Source organism: Gymnodraco acuticeps, unplaced genomic scaffold, assembly GCF_902827175.1.
Source record: "Gymnodraco acuticeps unplaced genomic scaffold, fGymAcu1.1, whole genome shotgun sequence".
Classification (NCBI taxonomy): Eukaryota; Metazoa; Chordata; class Actinopteri; order Perciformes; family Bathydraconidae; genus Gymnodraco; species Gymnodraco acuticeps.
In genome coordinates, this window is record NW_022990004.1 from 545,701 (window position 1) to 564,576 (window position 18,876).

The 18,876-nt window shown below is 44.0% G+C and overlaps 1 protein-coding gene across 1 annotated transcript in view; it reads right to left on the minus strand.

The window, feature by feature from the left end:
• Positions 1–4,857: 4,857 nt before the first annotated feature.
• The window catches only part of LOC117544181 (sodium-coupled neutral amino acid transporter 3-like), a 32,904-nt gene continuing 18,885 nt past the window's right edge, over positions 4,858–18,876 (minus strand). The window contains exons 11-12 of the mRNA XM_034213018.1: positions 5,589–5,692; positions 4,858–5,477 (exon numbers count right to left, since the gene is read on the minus strand). Coding sequence (XP_034068909.1) covers positions 5,373–5,477; positions 5,589–5,692 — 209 coding nt within the window. The 3' untranslated portion in view covers positions 4,858–5,372. The remainder of the gene's footprint in view (positions 5,478–5,588; positions 5,693–18,876) is intronic.

Below are 18,876 nucleotides of genomic sequence, written 5' to 3' on the forward strand. Positions count from 1 at the left end.
TACACATTATCGTTCTGAAGTAAGACGGTTTGAAATTATTCCAATGTTAGTTGCTGAACTGACGACGAAACACAGGCAGCTAACAAGCAGTGGAGTTAAGGTTACCGGAATAATTGAATGATATGCTTAACCTGTTAAGCCCTGGGCCTATTTTTCAGGCCTCAGGCTAAAAAATGACATGCCCTGAATGAATGAGTATATCTTCACAAAGCAATGATACACCTGTGAGTCGGCTGTAGAAATGTCAGAATCAATATAGATGTTGCTGTGTCAGAGTAAATTCAGATTGAACAGTAAAAAAATGTCAATTCTAATCTCCGCCTAAAAAAGCCACATTATTTATAATGAAAACCACCCTTGAATGATGGAATAGTAGCCCAGAACCTTTAGGGATCCAAACCACAATAAGTAAGTAAGTACCCTGTGTCAGGATAGATGCTAATTTAGTGAAACTTTTGTGCAGATAGCATGAAGTAGAAAAGATTGCTATCGCCAAATTATGTGCTAATGTAGCGTTAGCTCGTTTTTGTTTTAGACAATTTAGACCTTTGGTGTTGGAAATTGTGTTTCGTTTAGGTAAAAATGGTTAATATCATCTGTTAGCTGAGTTTATCCCGTTAAGTGGGTATGCATCAATAATAGGTTGTTAAATGTTAACAAGCCCTGAGACGCTGTTTCTTACAAGATGCAAGGGGCACAAGGGGCAATCGGGCTTAAGAGGTTTTTAAAATAGCTCGACTAAATAAATGAGATGTTACAGGGGCATACATACCTTTTATCTTTTGAGCGTTTCTCTTCTTCTTCTTTCCTTTTCATTCTAAACTGGGCAGCTGATGCCTTGTGCCTTATTTTCTCCATCACCGTAGGTATTAATTTTCGACCCGAGAATCAGTGCATAGCTTCCCCCTCCCCCAACACTGTCAACTACAGGTCAAGACTACCAATTTGCCGTAGTCAGTTTTTAAATAATTCTCTATTGTTTCATACAACCCAGGCCAGGGAAAAAATATATCTGCAAAACTGTTTATATTGTATGAATGAATTTGGTGGTATTTCAAGGTTTAATTTGACTAATTGCAGTACTACTTTATAAACAACGAAAGTGTTTATTTGATAGAGATAGTTTACCCGCCGCCCTCCTCTCTGAGGGAGATCACCCCCGCTCTTCTTTGAGTGTGAGACCTTCCATCCCAGCTGCCTGCTGTCATAAGGGCGGCCGTGCGCCCTTTGACCCACAACCACAACAACAGTACACTATAAGACATTTTGTGCAAATTGCCGATAAAACTAAATGTGAGCTTGTGCAGCCCCCAGTCAAAATGCCGCCCTGGGCAACGGCCCATGTCGCCCATATCAATATCCGCCACTGCAGGTGCTAAATAATTAAAGGCTTTGTAGATCAGTAAAAGGAAATCAATTCTTAAAGATACTGGTTACCAGTAGAGGGGCAATGTGATCTGATTTTGATGTACTGGTTAAAAACCTGGCTGCAGCAGTCTGAGCTAATCATGATTATCCTATCCACTTTTTGGGGAGACCATAAAATAGAGTTGCAATAATCAAAGTGACTTGTATACTTGTGTGGTCTCATTTTTGCAATGTTACTCAGATGGAAAAATAAAAAAATGCGACCTTTGTTAAAATGGCTAATGAAATTAAGATCAGAGTCAAAGATCACGTGTAGTTTCTGACGTTCTGATTGAACCTCAGTAGGAGTAGTAATATGTGATAACAGTAAATATGCCTATACAATCTTCACATTTGTCTTTCTTTTTTGGAAGAAACGCAATTACAACATCCAATATAAAAGTGCATTTTTAAAAAACAAGCTCTAATAACATAATGACTGATCCTTTAAGCCAATGCTTCATCATTATCATCATCCTCATCATTATTATTACCTTGTTTTTTTATTAAAATGTAAACTTTATACTTGGAAACACATTCAGGACTTATTACAAATGAAATCCTTTGAATAAAAAGAGATAAATAACTATTTAAAACCATTCACACCATTTGTGTATTTAAGATCGGAGCCCAGTGACAGGATGTGGTTTGAGAGTGATGCTCTAGTGAAGGAGGACTCCTCTGTCCTAGCATCTCTCACTTCCAAGCTAAGACTCAAGGAAGTGAAACAAGTGAGGGAAATGAGGAGGCAAATAAGGTTTTAGGATGAACCTGTGAAGCTCTGAGATGTGAATGGTCAACACATGTGTTATGTCATGGCAGCTATTTCAGATAAATACTGAAGGGAAAGTTGTGTTACAACGTACATTTAAAAACATGTAAAAGTGATGCAATACATGTTTTAAAATTCTCTAATAATGGGCAAGGGGCCAAAAGGCAAAATATAGTTTAAACGTCCTTGAATTAAATCAATGAATTGATAAATCTATCACCCCTTACAATTTAATGGCCATGTTAGCCATTAACCCTTATTAAGCACAATAAATGTTTCATATCAAGACTTTTGGTTGTCAGGGTGCCATGTGTATACATCTTAATTATTTTTGCCTGCCTGGTTGTATTTGTATTTTTAAACATCTATCTATAAATGTATGTCTAATGTTAGAGATTTGGAGGGATAACTGGTCCGCTTTTCAAATCTCCGCGCGTTCCTATGAAGCTGGTTATAATACAGGAAGGAATCCATATCTACAAAGTAACCGTTCTACTTTAATGGCAATATGACAATGCAATACAATCATTACAATACAACATGATATATTACAGTTATATTGTAATGCTTAAGGAGTAATGCCGGCTTACTCCTGCCCTGGTTCGCATACTGCAGAGCTACTTTCACCCGAGGGCAGCATGTGAAGAAGAGGCCGAACGCCAGGGATCCACCGGATATATACCAGAGTAAGAAGGAGGGGTTTGGTGTTAGGTCAGCTGGTCATCTCTTCAGGTCATCTCATTGGGAGACGCAACGCTGGCCAGCAGGAAACCAAACAGGCTCACTTTCCACCAAAAGGTCTCAAGGCCTGCATACCTACACCTCCCCCACAGAGCAATAAAACCCTGTTTACTCCAACCAGCCCAGAATGTTTATAGCCATTTGTAGTCCTTACATTTATGAAAGGATAAAACAGAGAAATCAATATAAAACACAAACACAGGTATTGTTTGAACAGTATTCACTTAACTGCTACTATTGATAACCACCAGAGAAACCCAAGGGACCTCTCTTAATATTACAACCACTGTAGCTTGTTCTAAGTTGAATGCAAATCAGGACATGCTCTCACCTTCCCCCATCTTCCTTTGTCCTCAAAAACACATGTCAACAGGCCCCAAATCCAGCTCACAGTTTTACCCAAATTATTCTCATTTTAAGCTTATCCATAGTATAACTCTACAAATCCCCCTTTTTATCTCCTTCTCCAGAGATAAACTTAGACAAGGCATTTTGAAATATACCCACTGTCATTCTTTTCTACTGTGTCCGTAAATCCATCCGAAGCTGGTATTTAGAGTACTTGAAACCTTCATGGAGACAGAACACCACTTTCCATGGCAGTGAAGGAACCATGAGGGGGTAGCTGAGTGCTAGAATCATCAGCCCGCCCCCCCCCCCCCCCCCACCTCGGAGGAATAGCCCACAAGGACAGCTAATAGGGAGGGGGAGATGCAGCTTTCCCTTCACGGGTAGAACTGATCAGAGCGAAGTAGACTCCTCTGCTGCCTCGAAAAGTCCCCTGTGCCGTCCTGGCTTGCCGTGTCTTTGTCCCCCAATCCGCTGACAGCAGCTTCTGGGCTGCCTGCTAGAGAGATGTCTTCCTCCTCCTCGTCCTCCGGCCCGCTGATGGCGGCTTCCGGGTCGATGCTGTAGAGATGTCTCCAGGGTCCTGCTCCTCCAGTCTGCTGCTTCCGAGTAGTCCACGTCTGCCAGGGCCACGTCCGTCCTGATGTCGTCGCCTGGTCCTAGTAGGTGGTTTCCCCCGCCGCACACTGGCTCCCGTGGTACGAGCTGTCCCCCTTTTCTCCCAGGCAGACGGCATAAGAGGTCCGCTGGGTCACTCGGTCGGGGTCGGAGAGCCTGGGGTTGAGCCACTTTGTCCTGATGACTTTCAGCCAGACGAACTCTGCTGTCGGCCTCGTGCTTTCTCGGGTCCCCCTTTTGGCGCCAGCAACCTGTGTGGAGAAATCTGATACAAACTCCCTCAAGCCTACGCTCAGCTGTTTTGACCCACTTGGAGCCTCTTGGTGGGGTGTCTTGAAACAACAGCCGTCTGTGAACAGGTTTTCCAAATTAATTGTAGAACCTCCTATCTGCCAGTGCAGCTTCAGAATCTTAATACTTGGATTGTGCCAACTAAATAAGAACCTCAACATCTTTAGGTAAACTAAATAACATATTTCAATAGCTCTGAATTTCTGACAAGCATCCGTGTTTATTTTTAAATGAAATCCTATTTAAAATCCAAATATAATATGACACTAACGATAAACTTTACTACTTTAACTACCTTCTTATCAAATAAACAACACATGTTTTTCAGCTTTTGTCACATTAACATTTTATCTTATTTGTTTATTTTCCTGAGTATCCTCTTGTTTCTGTTTTCTGGAGCAGGCTCCTGGAGTTGCCTCCTTGGAGCCTTGTTTCTCCCTTCGGTTTTCTCCCCATCAGGTGATAATGATTGGAGCTGATTTCTGACTCTATACTACGGTTTGCAGACCTCCTTTTTGCCCTGAATTTAAGTATTTTTAGTTTTGCACATGAGCATCTCTGGACTTGGCCTCTCTGTTATCGTAATGTTCCATTAAACAATTGGTCATCTTGGAGCTCGAAGCAGCAGTGTGTAGTAGAAATCTTCCAACAATACAAAACATTAAGCTTGAAAACTAACAAAAGGACTGGGTTCCACCCTCTTATGCTGTTTATTTGGTGTGTGCATTTCTCTGATAAACAGTAAATAATATAGACACACACATACCGGTACACACACAAACACACATTAGCAATACAGTTTTGGTATGCTACAAGCAATTCACGCTGCATATTCAATTCTTTTTTTGCTATCAAACTTTGCTGATAATTAAACAGATGTTTGAATGTTGCTGTTACTTGACACCACATTTATCCTCAGTTGAGGTTTTTAATGGTTGAGGGGCTTCCATGATCAACATGTTGTTCATCTGTACAGAGGAGCACCACCTGTGATGGATCCTGGTGGTGCCGTATATTTGAACCTTGGTGGTCTACATAACAAGACTGGGCTCCTCTCATCACTGTGGAGGAATGGGTTGTCCTTATGATGAATAAAAACAGTCCCACCAAAGAGCCGTGCCTTTCAGCAGTATGTTTCCATCTGGCTTCCCATCAAAAGGACTTGAGGGGATTGCTTTAAAGCTTGGGGTGCACTTCAATGGCCACCGAGGTTTCGCTTCTCTCCACTCATCCAGTCAAGCACAATGAATGTCAGACTCATGGTCATGAATATGAAACCCAATGCTGTGAAACACGCAGCCTGAAACCCCAAAGAGAATATGTCAAAAGATTAGAATCACAAGGACAAACTAGTTTCACTTCCATGAACTGTTGTGTTGGCTTTCTCAGTCAGGGAGAGAACTCAACCTACCTGGATCTTTGGTCTGGAGTTCATGGGCTCGTGGTCAGTGGGAATGATCCGAATGTAGAACAGGCCCGGTAGGATGAAGATTAGACAGGGAGCAGTGGTTGCCCCTAGACACAGAGAAGGCATAATTCATAATTTCACTGTAAAACAAAATGTGTCTCAGAGAGAGATATTTTCTGTAATGAACAAGCCATGGCATAGAATGATCAATTGGATATCCAGAAGTGTGGTCCTCTGTAAACTGCTTTATCTGGTTTAACCATCCATTGTTGCATTAATGCGAGACTTTGGAAAGAAGAAATAACATAACCTTCTGCTTACAAAAATACAAGTTTAGGTGTAGGCTAGTCTCTCTAGAAACAGCATATGACTGCAGAATCTGAAGGTTACGGGACAGGATTTTAGTATCAGAAGCACTCTAGTGGGTGTTTTCTAGTCAGAGTAGTATTGACCAATTATCTGAGCAGACTTTGGTGGCCCTCATGTTAGAGATTGGGTTTTAGGCAACAAAACTACCTGGTTTGGTTTTATGGTTTGGGTTCAAATACATTTAAACCAAATAAAATTAACCCAAAGAATACATTTAACCTTATAGGCTTGACAAAATTCTCCAATTCCATGATTCAAATTGACTTTTGATTTGAAGGAAACAATGTAATTTAATTTGCATTGACAATTACATTTTCAACTTCCTCTCAAAAAGAAAGGCTACATGATATCTGGTGTAATATGGGCACCATATACCGTATATTCAGGTTCAAACTAACATTCTGACTGTATTCTAAAATCACTTTAAAGGTGTAGGTAGTAGCAGCAGATGAAAACGTGTATTTTTACCTTCAAAATACAGTTCATAATTTAGTGCTTTATAAATTAAAAACATTAAAAAGTGTTTTTCCCACAAAGCCAGACATTATTATTATTATACATAGGACTCAATCACTTTCTCTCATTTATCAGAAAAACTTGAAATCCTGAAAAAAATATACCATTACTGAATTGTCTAGGGTGCTATTGAATACTAACCAGTAGTTGTATGGAAATATCTGGTACAGTTTCTATTGCAAATGAGATTTCTTTTAGACATAGGCCTACCTCTTCTCTGATACAGTCAAATTCTGAATGGGGGATAAGTGGCATAATAACGTCCTATAAGTTAAGAATGCTCACTCTGATGGTCATTATATTTGGATAGGGAAATACCAGGTGGCTGAACTACATCACCAAATAGTCAGAATAAGAGTAACCCAATACAAGAAAGTGTATTAGTTCTAAATTGCAAGCCTCTAAAACATAGGTGTAAATAGTACAGGTTGTATTGAAACTGGAACCTTAATTCAAAGTACAGTATACAATTCATCAAAATAATTCAGTGAGAGGTCAAGTATATAGATACTAGAATATAATGTTAAATGTCAGGTTCCTCAGAAAACGTTAGGGGAAACATTTTGACATTCTGTCAATGTGTCCCCTGGTTGAATGGCCCCATCTCCGACAATCCACCCCTTGCCAACAGGACTCCATAACAAGGGTTTGGGTTCGGGCGTGTGACACCATCGCTGTCTGAACATTGCTCTTTGTACATGTTGTTGAAATGCATCGTCTGTTGGCGGCAGATTTTCTGAGGCTGCATCTGTTGTTGATGCAATTATGAACCTCAGTTCATCCAAGTTTGTGCACATCAGTCCAATTTCCTTTTTTCCATATAGCAGAAGCGCCAATTCTCTTGCGACTGGCAAAAACTCTTCCAAGCTGGCAGAGAGTCCAAAATGGGCCAGAACTTTGAGCTCGCTGAGATGGGTCTTGAGTTTGGTGAATGCTGTTGTCTTTCCTATTCTGTACAAACTACTTGTTGTGCCACAGCCAGTGAGTGCATGACATGCTGGTAGACATCATTGTAGTTGCCACCCAGCTTCAGGCCCATCTCCAACTAAACGGCCTCTTTGAGAAATTCCAGTCCGGTTGCCGTTCCGCCCACAGCACTGAAACAGCTCTGGTCAGGGTCACAAACGACCTGCTGATGGCGGCTGACACTGGTTCCCCATCTCTCCTCATCCTACTGGATCTGACTGCAGCATTCGACACTGTCGACCATAACATCCTCCTTCAGCGCCTCAAACACACCATCAGACTCTCTGACTCCGCCCTGAGCTGGCTCCAGTCCTACCTGTCTGGAAGAACAGAGTACGTCTCCTTGGGAGGTGCGAGGTCCCAGACACACCCTGTCACCCGTGGTGTCCCTCAAGGGTCGGTCCTCGGGCCCACTCTGTTCACCCTGTACACTCTGCCCCTTGGCCGTGTGATCAGCCAGCATGGAATATCATTCCATTGCTACGCTGATGACACACAGCTATATATAAAGACAGACCCTATCCCACATGCACCCTCACTGTCACCATCATTATCACAGTTCCCATCAACATCCTTTAACACCTGCCTTGAGGAGATAAAGGCTTGGATGCAACAAAACTTCCATCCATCCATCCATCTTCTCACGCTTATCCGTGGTCGGGTCGCGGGGGTAGCAGTTCCAGCAAGAGCCTCAAACTTTCTTTTCCCTGGCCACATTAGCCAGCTCTGACTGGAGGATCCCAAGGCGCTCCCAGGCCAGCGAAGAGATATAATCCCTCCACCTGGTCCTAGGTCTACCCCTTGGTCTCTTCCCAGCTGGACGTGCCTGGAACACCTCCCTAGGGAGGCGCCCAGGTGGCATCCTAACTAGGTGCCCGAACCACCTCAACTGGCTCCTTTCGACGCGAAGGAGGAGCGGTTCAACTCCGAGTCCCTTCCGGATGACTGAACTTCTCACCTTATCCCTAAAGGCCCTGTCACACTGTCCCGAAATTGACACCCGATGGACACACGATAAAGGAAATGTTCAAATTCGGCTGTGATCGTAGCAACATCGGGCCATTCGTGAGGGCAACTTAAGCCATCGTATGACCGCCGGTGGAGTTTCTCAGGCTCCGGCAGCAACTTCGTGTTCGGCCAACTTCGTAAGGTACTCGTGAGGGCATCTTGTCAAATCGTGTCATCTTCGTGTTATCATCGGTGCATTCACCCTCACTCTGATCGGGGTGAATGCCCGATGGCACCGATGATAACAAGATGCCCTCACGATGGCCTTACGAAGGGCAACATTTACACACAAAATTCAACACGAAAATGAACCTTCGCAAGGTCCTTCGGCAATTTTTTGGCATGCCAAAGATTTTGCCACCGCTCACGAAGTTGCTGCCGGAGCCTGAGAAACTCCACCGGCGGTCATACGAAGGCTTAAGATGCCCTCACGAATGGCCCGATGTTGCTACGATCACAGCCGAATTTGAACATTTCCTTTATCGTGTGTCCATCGGGTTGTTTTATTGCACAACAAAATCATGTAATATATTATGTAAATACCCAATTTGTGTTCTGTGAAACTAAAAAGGATATCATATATTATTTTGAAGGACAGTTGAACAGGAAGTTGTTGTTGTTATTCGAAACAACATTACGGAGAAAACGTAATATTTTCTACATATAACGACGGATAAAGTAAAGAACAAAGTCTGAAGATATCAGTACAGTATCATAGTACTGTAACATAATTGTTTTTGGTACTTTCATTGCAGTTGTATGTCTTAAATGTAATGTAAATGTTGCCTACGAGTTGTGGTTCGGGGCCATCTTCGTGCGAAATTCACAATTCCATATTCGTGTGGTCCATCGGGTGTCAATTTTGGGACAGTGTGACAGGGCCTTAAGGGAGACAACCAGCCACCCTGCGGAGAAAAAACCCATCTCGGCCGCTTGTATCCGCAATCTCGTTCTTTCGGTCATGACCCCATCCTTTATGACCATAGGTGAGGGTAGGAATGAAAATGGCCCGGTAGACAGAGAGCTTTGCCTTCTGGCTCAGCTCCCTTTCGTCACAACGGTGCGGTAAAGCGACTGCAGTACCGCTCCCGCTGCTCCGATTCTCCGGCCATCTCACGCTCCATTGTTCCCTCACTTGAGAACAAGACCCCGAGATACTTGAACTCCTTCACTTGGGGTAAGGACTCATTCCCTACTTGGAGTGGACAGTCCATCGGTTTCCTGCTGAGAACCATGGGCCTCAGATTTGGAGGTGCTGATCCTCATCCAGCCGCTTCACACTCGGTTGCGAACCGATCCAGTGACTGCTGAAGGTCGCAGACTGATGAAGCCATTAGAACCACATCATCTGCAAAAAGCAGTGGTGCAATCTTAGGCCACCGAACTGCAGACCCCCTCCCCCACGACTACACCTCTAAATCCGATCCATGTATATTACAAACAGGATTGGTGACAAAGCGCAGCCCTGGCGGAAATGGGTCCGACTTACTGCCGAGGACCCGGACACAGCTCTCGCTTTGGGAGTACAGAGATTGGATGGCCCTGAGTAGAGACCCCCTCACCCCATACTCCCGCAGCACCTCCCACAGTAACTCCCCTGGGAACTCGGTCATACGCTTCTCCAAGTCTACAAAACACATGTAGACCGGATAAGCGTACTCCCAGGCCCCCTCCAGGATCCTTGCGAGAGTAAAAAGCTGATCCGTCGTTCCACGATCAGGACGGAATCCGCATTGTTCCTCCTCAATCTGAGGTTCGACAATCGGCCTGACCCTCCTTTCGAGTACCTTAGAGTAAACTTCCCCGGGAGGCTGAGTAGTGTGATGCCTCTGTAATTGGCACACACCCTCTGATCCCCCTTTTGAAAAGGGAAACCACCACCCCGGTCAGCCACTCCTTTGGTACTGCTTCCGACTTCCACGCAACGTGATGAGACGTGTCAACCATGACAGTCCCTCAACACCCAGAGCCTTCAGCATTTCTGGGCGGATCTCATCCAACCCCGGGGCTTTGCCACTGTGGAGTTGTTTGACGACCTCAGTGACCTCCCCCCGGGAGATTGGTGTTGATTCCCCCGTCATACTCCAGCTCTTTCTCTAACATAGAGGGTGGAGTTGTCGGGTTCAGGAGTTCCTCAAAGTGTTCCTTCCAACTAGTGTTAATTTCGTTGACTAAATCTATGACGAAATATGTTCGTCAACGACCTTTTTTTCCATGACGAAAACGAGACGATGACGAGACGGCACCGACGGCAGTAAACAATAACTGTAACGAAATCATCATGCAATATCGTTGACGAAAAGTGACGAGACGAAAATGTAGTTCACTAAATAAAAACTATGCCAAAATCTCTCTTTACTTTCGTTGACGAAAAATGAGGAGACGAAATATTATCAAAGATAACGTTACATCTCTGATAGTCAGTTTTTCTCCCAGCAGTTCATTTCCGAGGCTGCGGCAGGGCAGCAGCTTGTGTGGTCTGCGGTGCGCGCGGCGGTAGATTTGAATTACACCGGGCAGCGGCACAATATGAACTGTCAGGAAAACTCGGGTCTAACTCAGGTCTAACTAACCTTATTTAACAGAAAATGAATGGCAACAGGGCTTGGGAGCAGTGGTCGCACTCGCGTTAACCGAATACCCCCCGTCAGCGCGAGTGATTGATAAATTGTGTACTCGACGGATAATAATGGATATGACGGAAATGTTACGATCCGTCAAAATGACTGACAACGAAAAAGTCTAAAGCCACCACTGCTTGGGAGAAAGAAACGATGTGATATTTGGGCCCATTTTCGCTACCATGAGGCGGAGAAAAAAAGCGAATGCATTGTTTTATCAGAAGGGAAGCAATGTGGCCATAACACAGCTGGTAAAAACACCACAAACCTGAGCAGATACTCTCTGCTAAGCTGCATTCTTAATCATTCAACCTGTGTTTTTTCACAAGATATATCTTATTTATTTATATACTAAAATGATAAATTATTGTTTTGGCTAGACTAGTTTGACTGAAATGTTCTATATAATCTGATGACTAAAAAATACTCAACAGTTTTTATTGACAAAAAGTAGACTAAATAATTAGTTTTCTTTGACTAAAATATGACTCTAAAATGCTCAGACTTTTAGTCGACTAAATCTTGACTAAAATGTTACTGTTTTAGTCGACTAAAATAAGACTAAAATGCTCAGACTTTTAGTCGACTAAAACTTGACTAAATAAAACAGGATGAAGGTGACTAAATATGACTAAACTAAAAAGGAAATTTAACACAGGACTAAGACTAAAACAAAATTAAAAAATAGCTGACAAATTAACACTACTTCCAACGCCCCTAACACTCCATCAGTTGAGGTCAACAACGTCCCCATCCTTACTGTACACAGCTTGGATGGTCCCCTGCTTCCCCCTCCTGAGGTGTCGGACAGTTTTCCAGAACAACTCTGGTGCCGCCCGAAAGTCCTTTTCCATGTCTTCTCCGAACTTCTCCACACCCGCTGCTTTGCCTCGGCCATGGCCGAGGCTGCTGCCCTTCGGGCCTGTCGGTACCTTGCAACTGCCTCGGGAGTCCCCCGGGATAACAAATCCATGAATGCCTCCTTCTTCAGTCGGACGGCTTCCCTGACCACCGGTGTCCACCAGGAGGTTCGAGGGTTACCGCCCCTTGAGGCACCTAAGACCTTGAGACCACAGCTCCCCGCCGCGGCTTCGGCAATAGAGGCTTTGAACACCGACCACTCTGGTTCAATGTCCCCAACCTCCACAGGAATGCCCCGAAAAGCTCCACCGGAGGTGTGAGTTGAAGGCCTCCTGAACTTGGGCCTCCTCCAGACGTTCCCAGTTCACCCCGAACTACACGTTTGGGCTTACCAGGTCTATCCAGAGGCTTCCCCCGCCACTCGACCCAACTCACCACTAAGGTTGGGTACCGAGAACGGTTCCGGTTCGGAACGGTTCCAACATTTCGATTCCAACGGCATCATTTAGACATGTGAATTTCGGTTCCGCTTTTCGATGCCTGAGGAAATGTTTCTCGCCGCCTCTCCGTAGCCTACTGTAACCTGAGACCCAGGGCCGGCCCGTCGCACTGGCGTTATAGATGTTCGCCTTGTGGCAGCTTCTGACAGCTCTGGGAGGAAACAAAATGTTTTGACCGTTGGTGCTCATCCTAATGTTCGGCCTTGATGTAACAACATTCATAATTAAGTAAATGTAACACCCTTTTCATCCCGGTTACACTTTTCATTTTGCCCCGTACGATGGGCGCTTGTAAGTGATGAAAATGGGGGATGTTGGCTTATCTGGCACCCGCAGCTCACAGCCAAGTGCGAGGTGAGAGTGGGAGCGAGCGAGGGAGAAAGGGAGGTTGCACCGGTACGCGCTGTTGTTATTAGAATCTGGTGCTAGCTGCTCTAACGGAAAGAAGAAGATGTTTCTACCAATGATGTGGAGGGAGAGGTCCTCTTCCAGTCATACTGAGAGGCTAATAACTACAGCTCAGTGAGGTAAAGGACTCTGAGGGTTTAGATAGTTCACTTTAGTCTAAGTTTATCTCAGTGGGTCTCAAACGTTTTGATCACAATTTATGTAAACACATATTTCCAAGGCACTCCTTTATAATTATTAGGATAAAAACAGGTTTGAAATCATTCCAATGTATACTATAGGACAGTAAACCAGACATATCGTTTTAAACTGGAGAGATACAAAAATATGCATTAATAAAATAGTAAATAAGATATGAATGAACAACAAAAATAAAATACGTTACATGTATTTGTTATTGGCTATGGTAGGTTATTGGTTATGTTCACATACTTATTTAATTATTAAAATGTAAACCGATTTTTTTTCATATGGGTGTTTAGAGTTGTACCCCCTAGATCTAGTCTCTAGTAATTCTGCTTAAAGTGCATCAGATTGAAGCATTTTACTTTAAAATGTTCAAACATTTTCTTCCCTGGTATGCCTGAGAAGGCAGATATGCTTGTTTTTCTCAACAAGAACTGTTTTTTAAATGCCATGCCTTGCCTTGCCTTGCCTTGCCTGCCTTGCCTTGCCTTGCCTTGCCTTGCCTTGCCTTGCCTTGCCTATTGCCTTGCCTTGCCTTGCCTTGCCTTGCCTTGCCTGCCTTGCCTTGCCCTTGCATTGCCTTGGCCTTGCCTTGCCTTGCCTGCCTTGCCTTGCCTTGCCTTGCCTGCCTTGCCTTGCCTTGCCTTGCCTTGCCTTGCTTGGCCTTGCCTTGCCTTGCCTTGCCTTGCCTTGTCCTTGCCTGCCTTGCCTTGCCTTGCCTTGCCTTGCCTTGCCTTGCTTCCTTGCCTGCCTTGCCTTGCCTTGCCTTGCCTTGCCTTGCCTTGCCTTGCCTTTTTAAATGGGGGGGGGGGGGGTGTTCCTTTAAAAGTTGGACTGTTGTAGCTTCAGTGGTTCTCAGGTTCCAGTTACATAGCAGTGAATATAAACAGACTGATTAATGTGAATATTACTGTAAACTAACTGTGTAAAAGTTTCTCGAATAAATGTAATTTATTTGGTGGAAGAAGCATGTATAATTTTTTTATCCTGCCCCTCAAAGAATCGGAATTGAGAAACCGTAAGAACCGGAATCGACAAGTAGAATCGGAATCGGAATCAGGAATCGTGGAAATTCAAACAATACCCCAACCCTACTCACCACCAGATGGTGATCAGGTTGACAACTCCGCCCCTCTCGTTTACCCGAAGTGTCCAAAACATACGGCCTCAACAACAAAAACTTCCTGCAGCTAAATAGCTCCAAAACAGAAGCTATTTTAGTTGGCACACCAAACCAGGTCCAGCCATCCCCCCATAACCCACATCACCTTTTCTGGAACAAAACATACCCCTCTCCACATCAGTACCAACCTGGGTGTAAGATTGACCGACATCTGACCTTTGACACCCACATCAAACACCTGTGCAAAACCTCCTACTACCACCATTGCAAAACTCCTGTCAGATGCTGAACAGCTGGTCCATGCCTTCGTTTCCTCAAGGCTTGACTATTGTAACGCTCTCCTCATCGGGACTCCTAGCGGGAGCCTTCAGAAGCTCCAATACGTAGAACAGTGCCGCTAGGATCCTGATGAGGGTGAGAAAGTACAACCACATCACACCCGTCCTTCATTCCCTCCACTGGCTTCCTGTCTCATTCAGGATTGAATACAAGATCTCACTGCTCACCCATCAGTGCATCCACGGGAATGCTCCTTCATACCTAAAATACCTACTCACATCACAAACCTCCACACGCAACCTCCATTCCACAACAAACCATCTGCTTCGCCCCCCGAGGACCAAACTCTGCACAATAGGGGATCGGGCTTTCTGTGCAGCTGCTCCTCACCTGTGGAATTCCCTCCCAGACCACCTGAGAACTCCACAGACCACTGACGCCTTTTAAGAAAGGCCTAAAAACAAATGTTTAGGCAAAAGTGCAGATCTGTAATGAGGACCCATCTCTGAAGAATAACACAAGTGTTATAACCTAAAGCCAAAACAAATGTCCCAAACTACAGGAAGTACTTGAGGAGTAGTTGGAAACTGCACTCTGCATGTTTGTGAGCAACTACATTGTCACTGCTGCCCCACAGAGACTACACTCAGGATTTGACGAAGGGGAGGATGTGAAGTGCATCTGCACAGCAGGAGTCAGGCAGTTTGACATCACTGTACAGTGATCAGGAGGAGGCAGTCACAAGGATGGTGCTCCATGCAATACATCTTGCAGAGTCATATTCCCGCATTCATTGTGAGGTCTGATGACACAGGTGGTGGAAGTACTGCTCATATATTATGCAAGCAAATACATGTTTGGTTAATCTCTAGTGCAGTGGTTCCCAAACGGTGTGTGCCGCGGCACACTGGTGTGCCGTGAGGCAAGTCCAGGTCTGCCGTGGGATTTTGTGACAACCATACGTTATTATTGCAATATACAACTACACAAAAATAATTATTTTTTAATTTACTATATCAGTACTTTGTAGGTTTATATGTACGTAACCTGTAACTTGTGCGTCCACATCTCCACGTGCAGTGCTGCATAAACATGGCTGTACAGCGATAACTCTCGAGGGGTGGAGGTATGCCCATTATTTGGAGTTCGTCCGAAGAATAGACAGGAATGTGACGGTGAGGTGCAAACTGTGCCCAGGCCAGAAGCTGTTATCCACTGCTGGAAACACCACGTGGTCAAACCTCAACAAGCACCTGCAAAGAACACATGCTAAGGTGAAGCTACCGCACACGCTATTTGTTGTTTGTTCATATCACGTAGTCTGTTCTTCTTCTGTCTTCCGGTTGTTGCCTGTTTTGAATGACAAATACACACTACCGCCGCCTGCTGGTAAGGAAAGTTATTGCCACTCACGCATGTGCAGTTCGTACGTGCTCGGCGAGTAAAATAACGAGTTACTTTATGTAGATAGTAACGAAGTAGTTTAATATATTACTTTTTTTAAAAGTAATATGTAATATATTACATTTTTTTAGTAACGACCCCATCTCTGGAGTTGGCGTTCTCTACTCTGATTTACATGAAGAACAACAGGAGGTCACGGCTCTCTGTTGAACAGGACTTGCGAGTGGCCCTCTCCTCAGTGCCACCAAGGATTACAAAATTCTGCGTGCCCGACAGGCACATGTATCTCACTAATTTGTAAGTCGGCAAACATATTTACAATAGCCACATGTTTCAATGCTGATTGCTGAAATGTTACATTTATAATTTGTAGTTCAGGACAGGGGCGGACTGGCCATCTGTAGAATCTGGAGAACCACAGAACGGCCGGTCGTCAAGGGCCGTTGACGGCCGGCCGGCCCTTAAAAAAAAAATTGTTTAACGGCATCATTTAAGTTGCGCTGACGGGCGACAGCGGCCGCTAATGCAGTTGTGTGGTTCTTATCTGTCAACAACACACGAAGAAGAAAAAAAGACCGGCCACACGAAGAGAAGGGATTAGACGCCGCGGCAGACAGGAAGAATAAAAAAACATGGATACAAATCAAAGAAAACGAAAAGAAAAAGGTGGGGCCGAGAAGGCGAGAACAAAAAAGATGAAGTCACTCGCAGGTGAAGCATATACATGTCGCAAATTGACAGACCTTTTTGGCAGCAGCGCTGCTACGAGCATTATCAGCAGCAGCTTAGAACAAGTGCAAGATGATGAAGAGAATGATGAGGGCGTGAGTTCAGATATACAGCCAGCCTCCTGCGTTCATGATGAGGGAGCGAGTTGAGCTGCTGGAAGAAACCAGCTCAACTGGAACACGTGCAGGGCAAGAGCAAGAGGTGGGTGAGAATTATCCTTGAACTCAGTGGCGTTTTCTCCTGGAGGCCAAGGGAAGCCAGTCTTCCCCTGTTTTTTTGTATTGTAGTTATAATATTAATAAATACATAAAAACACTTCGTTTAGTTTCGGTAATTATTCTGCCGGCCCGTCTCTTCCCCCATTCTCATTGAGTATTTACAAAGAGTGAAACAGCGCCCCTCTAGATGTTATGGTGAAAACAGTAGATTGCACTCTGTTGCGAGAGGAGGCCAGCCGAAATTGGCTTCCCTTGGTGAAAAGAATTGAGGGATTGACCAATCAGATGATGCACGTCATGCCTCACAATCCAATCAAATCGCATCAACTTCAGTTCGTACTGTAACTGTCATCATTGCCCTTAAAAAGTAGCAAGCAACTGAAGCAAGTGCAATTATGGAGGGTGGAGATTTGGAGTATTTCATCAAAAATAATTGTACTAAACTTCCGCTACAGGAAGCAGCTCAAAATGAAATCTGATGACAGGCCAATGCCCAACCTGGAGCTGTGCACAGAGAGGGAAAAAGGGAGCGAGTCGGACGTAAAACTTTAAACAATAAACAGCGGATTTCTAACATTTGACATTTCATGTGGCCGGACTGGGTCAGTTTCCAGGGCTGAATTTTAGTCCCAGTCCGCCCCTGGTTCAGGACCATGGACAATGCAGCTTCCTTGCATTGACAGTTCTCTGTGCTGAATTTCTGCTGAGTTTCCTTTGCCTCATTTTTAATGTTGTGACCTGTCTGGTTTAAATGAGTGTGTTGCTGCTTTGATGAAGCCTAATTTGATAAAGTTTCAAATTCATTTCTGAGATATTTCGTTAATAAATATTTCATGAGTAATATAGTTGTCTTTGTCACATTTTATTTGGCATTAGTAAATAATTATGCACATTTACAGATATTTTACATGATATGAGTGATAACACGTGTTATAAGGGCTATTTTGCACAATAGGTGTGCCTTGAGATTTTTACTTGTCCTTTGGTGTGCCTTGGGCACAACAATTTTGGGAACCACTGCTCTAGTGTTACATGCATGCAGGCCATGGAATGAGAGAGAGATATGTCCCCCATCAACATCATATGTGAGAAAATTGGAAAATACATGTCGTACCAGCATGTCGTGCACTCACTGGCTGTGGCACAACAAGTCGTTTGTACAGAATAGGAAAGACAACAGCATTCACCAAACTCAAGACCCATCTCAGCGAGCTCAAAGATCTAGCCCATTTTGGACTCTCTGCCAGCTTGGAAGAGTTTTTGCCAGTCGCAAGAGAATTAGCGCTTCTGCTATATGGAAAAAAGAAAAAGGAAATTGGACTGATGTGCACAAACTTGAAGAACTGAGGTTCATAATTGCATCAACAAACAGAATGCAGCCTCGGAAAATCTGCCGCCAACAGAGGATGCATTTCAACAACATGTACAAAGAGCAATGTTTCAGACAGCGATATGGTGTCACAGCCCGAACCCAAAACCCTTGTTATGGAGTCCTGTTGGCAAGCGGTGGATTGTCAGAGATGGGGCCATTCAACCAGTGCTATTTACAAAACCCCCAGCACCTACAGAAGTGAGAGACATTACTCACTTGCATTGCAAAGATGCAAAGTGTGGAGAGAGTGGAAAGTGCCAGTGCCTCTCTGTACGGAGTTCTGCACCTGCTGTGCAGAATGTCAAAATGTGCCCCCTAACGTTTCTTAGGAACCTGACATTTAACATTATATTCTAGTATCTATATACTTGACCTCTCACTGAATTATTTGATGAATTGTATACTGTACTTTGAATTAAGGTTCCAGTTTCAATACAACCTGTACTATTTACACCTATGTTTTAGAAGCTCGCAATTTAGAACTAATACACTTTCTTGTATTGGGTTACTCTTATTCTGACTATTTGGTGATGAAGTTCAGCCACCTGGTATTTCCCTCTCCAAATATAATGACCATCAGAGTGAGCATTCTTAACTTATAGGCTATTGTACCACTTATCCCCCATTCAGAATTTGACTGTATCAGAGAAGAGGTAGGCCTATGTCTAAAGAAATCTCATTTGCAATAGAACTGTACCAGATATTTCCATACAACTACTGGTTAGTGTTCA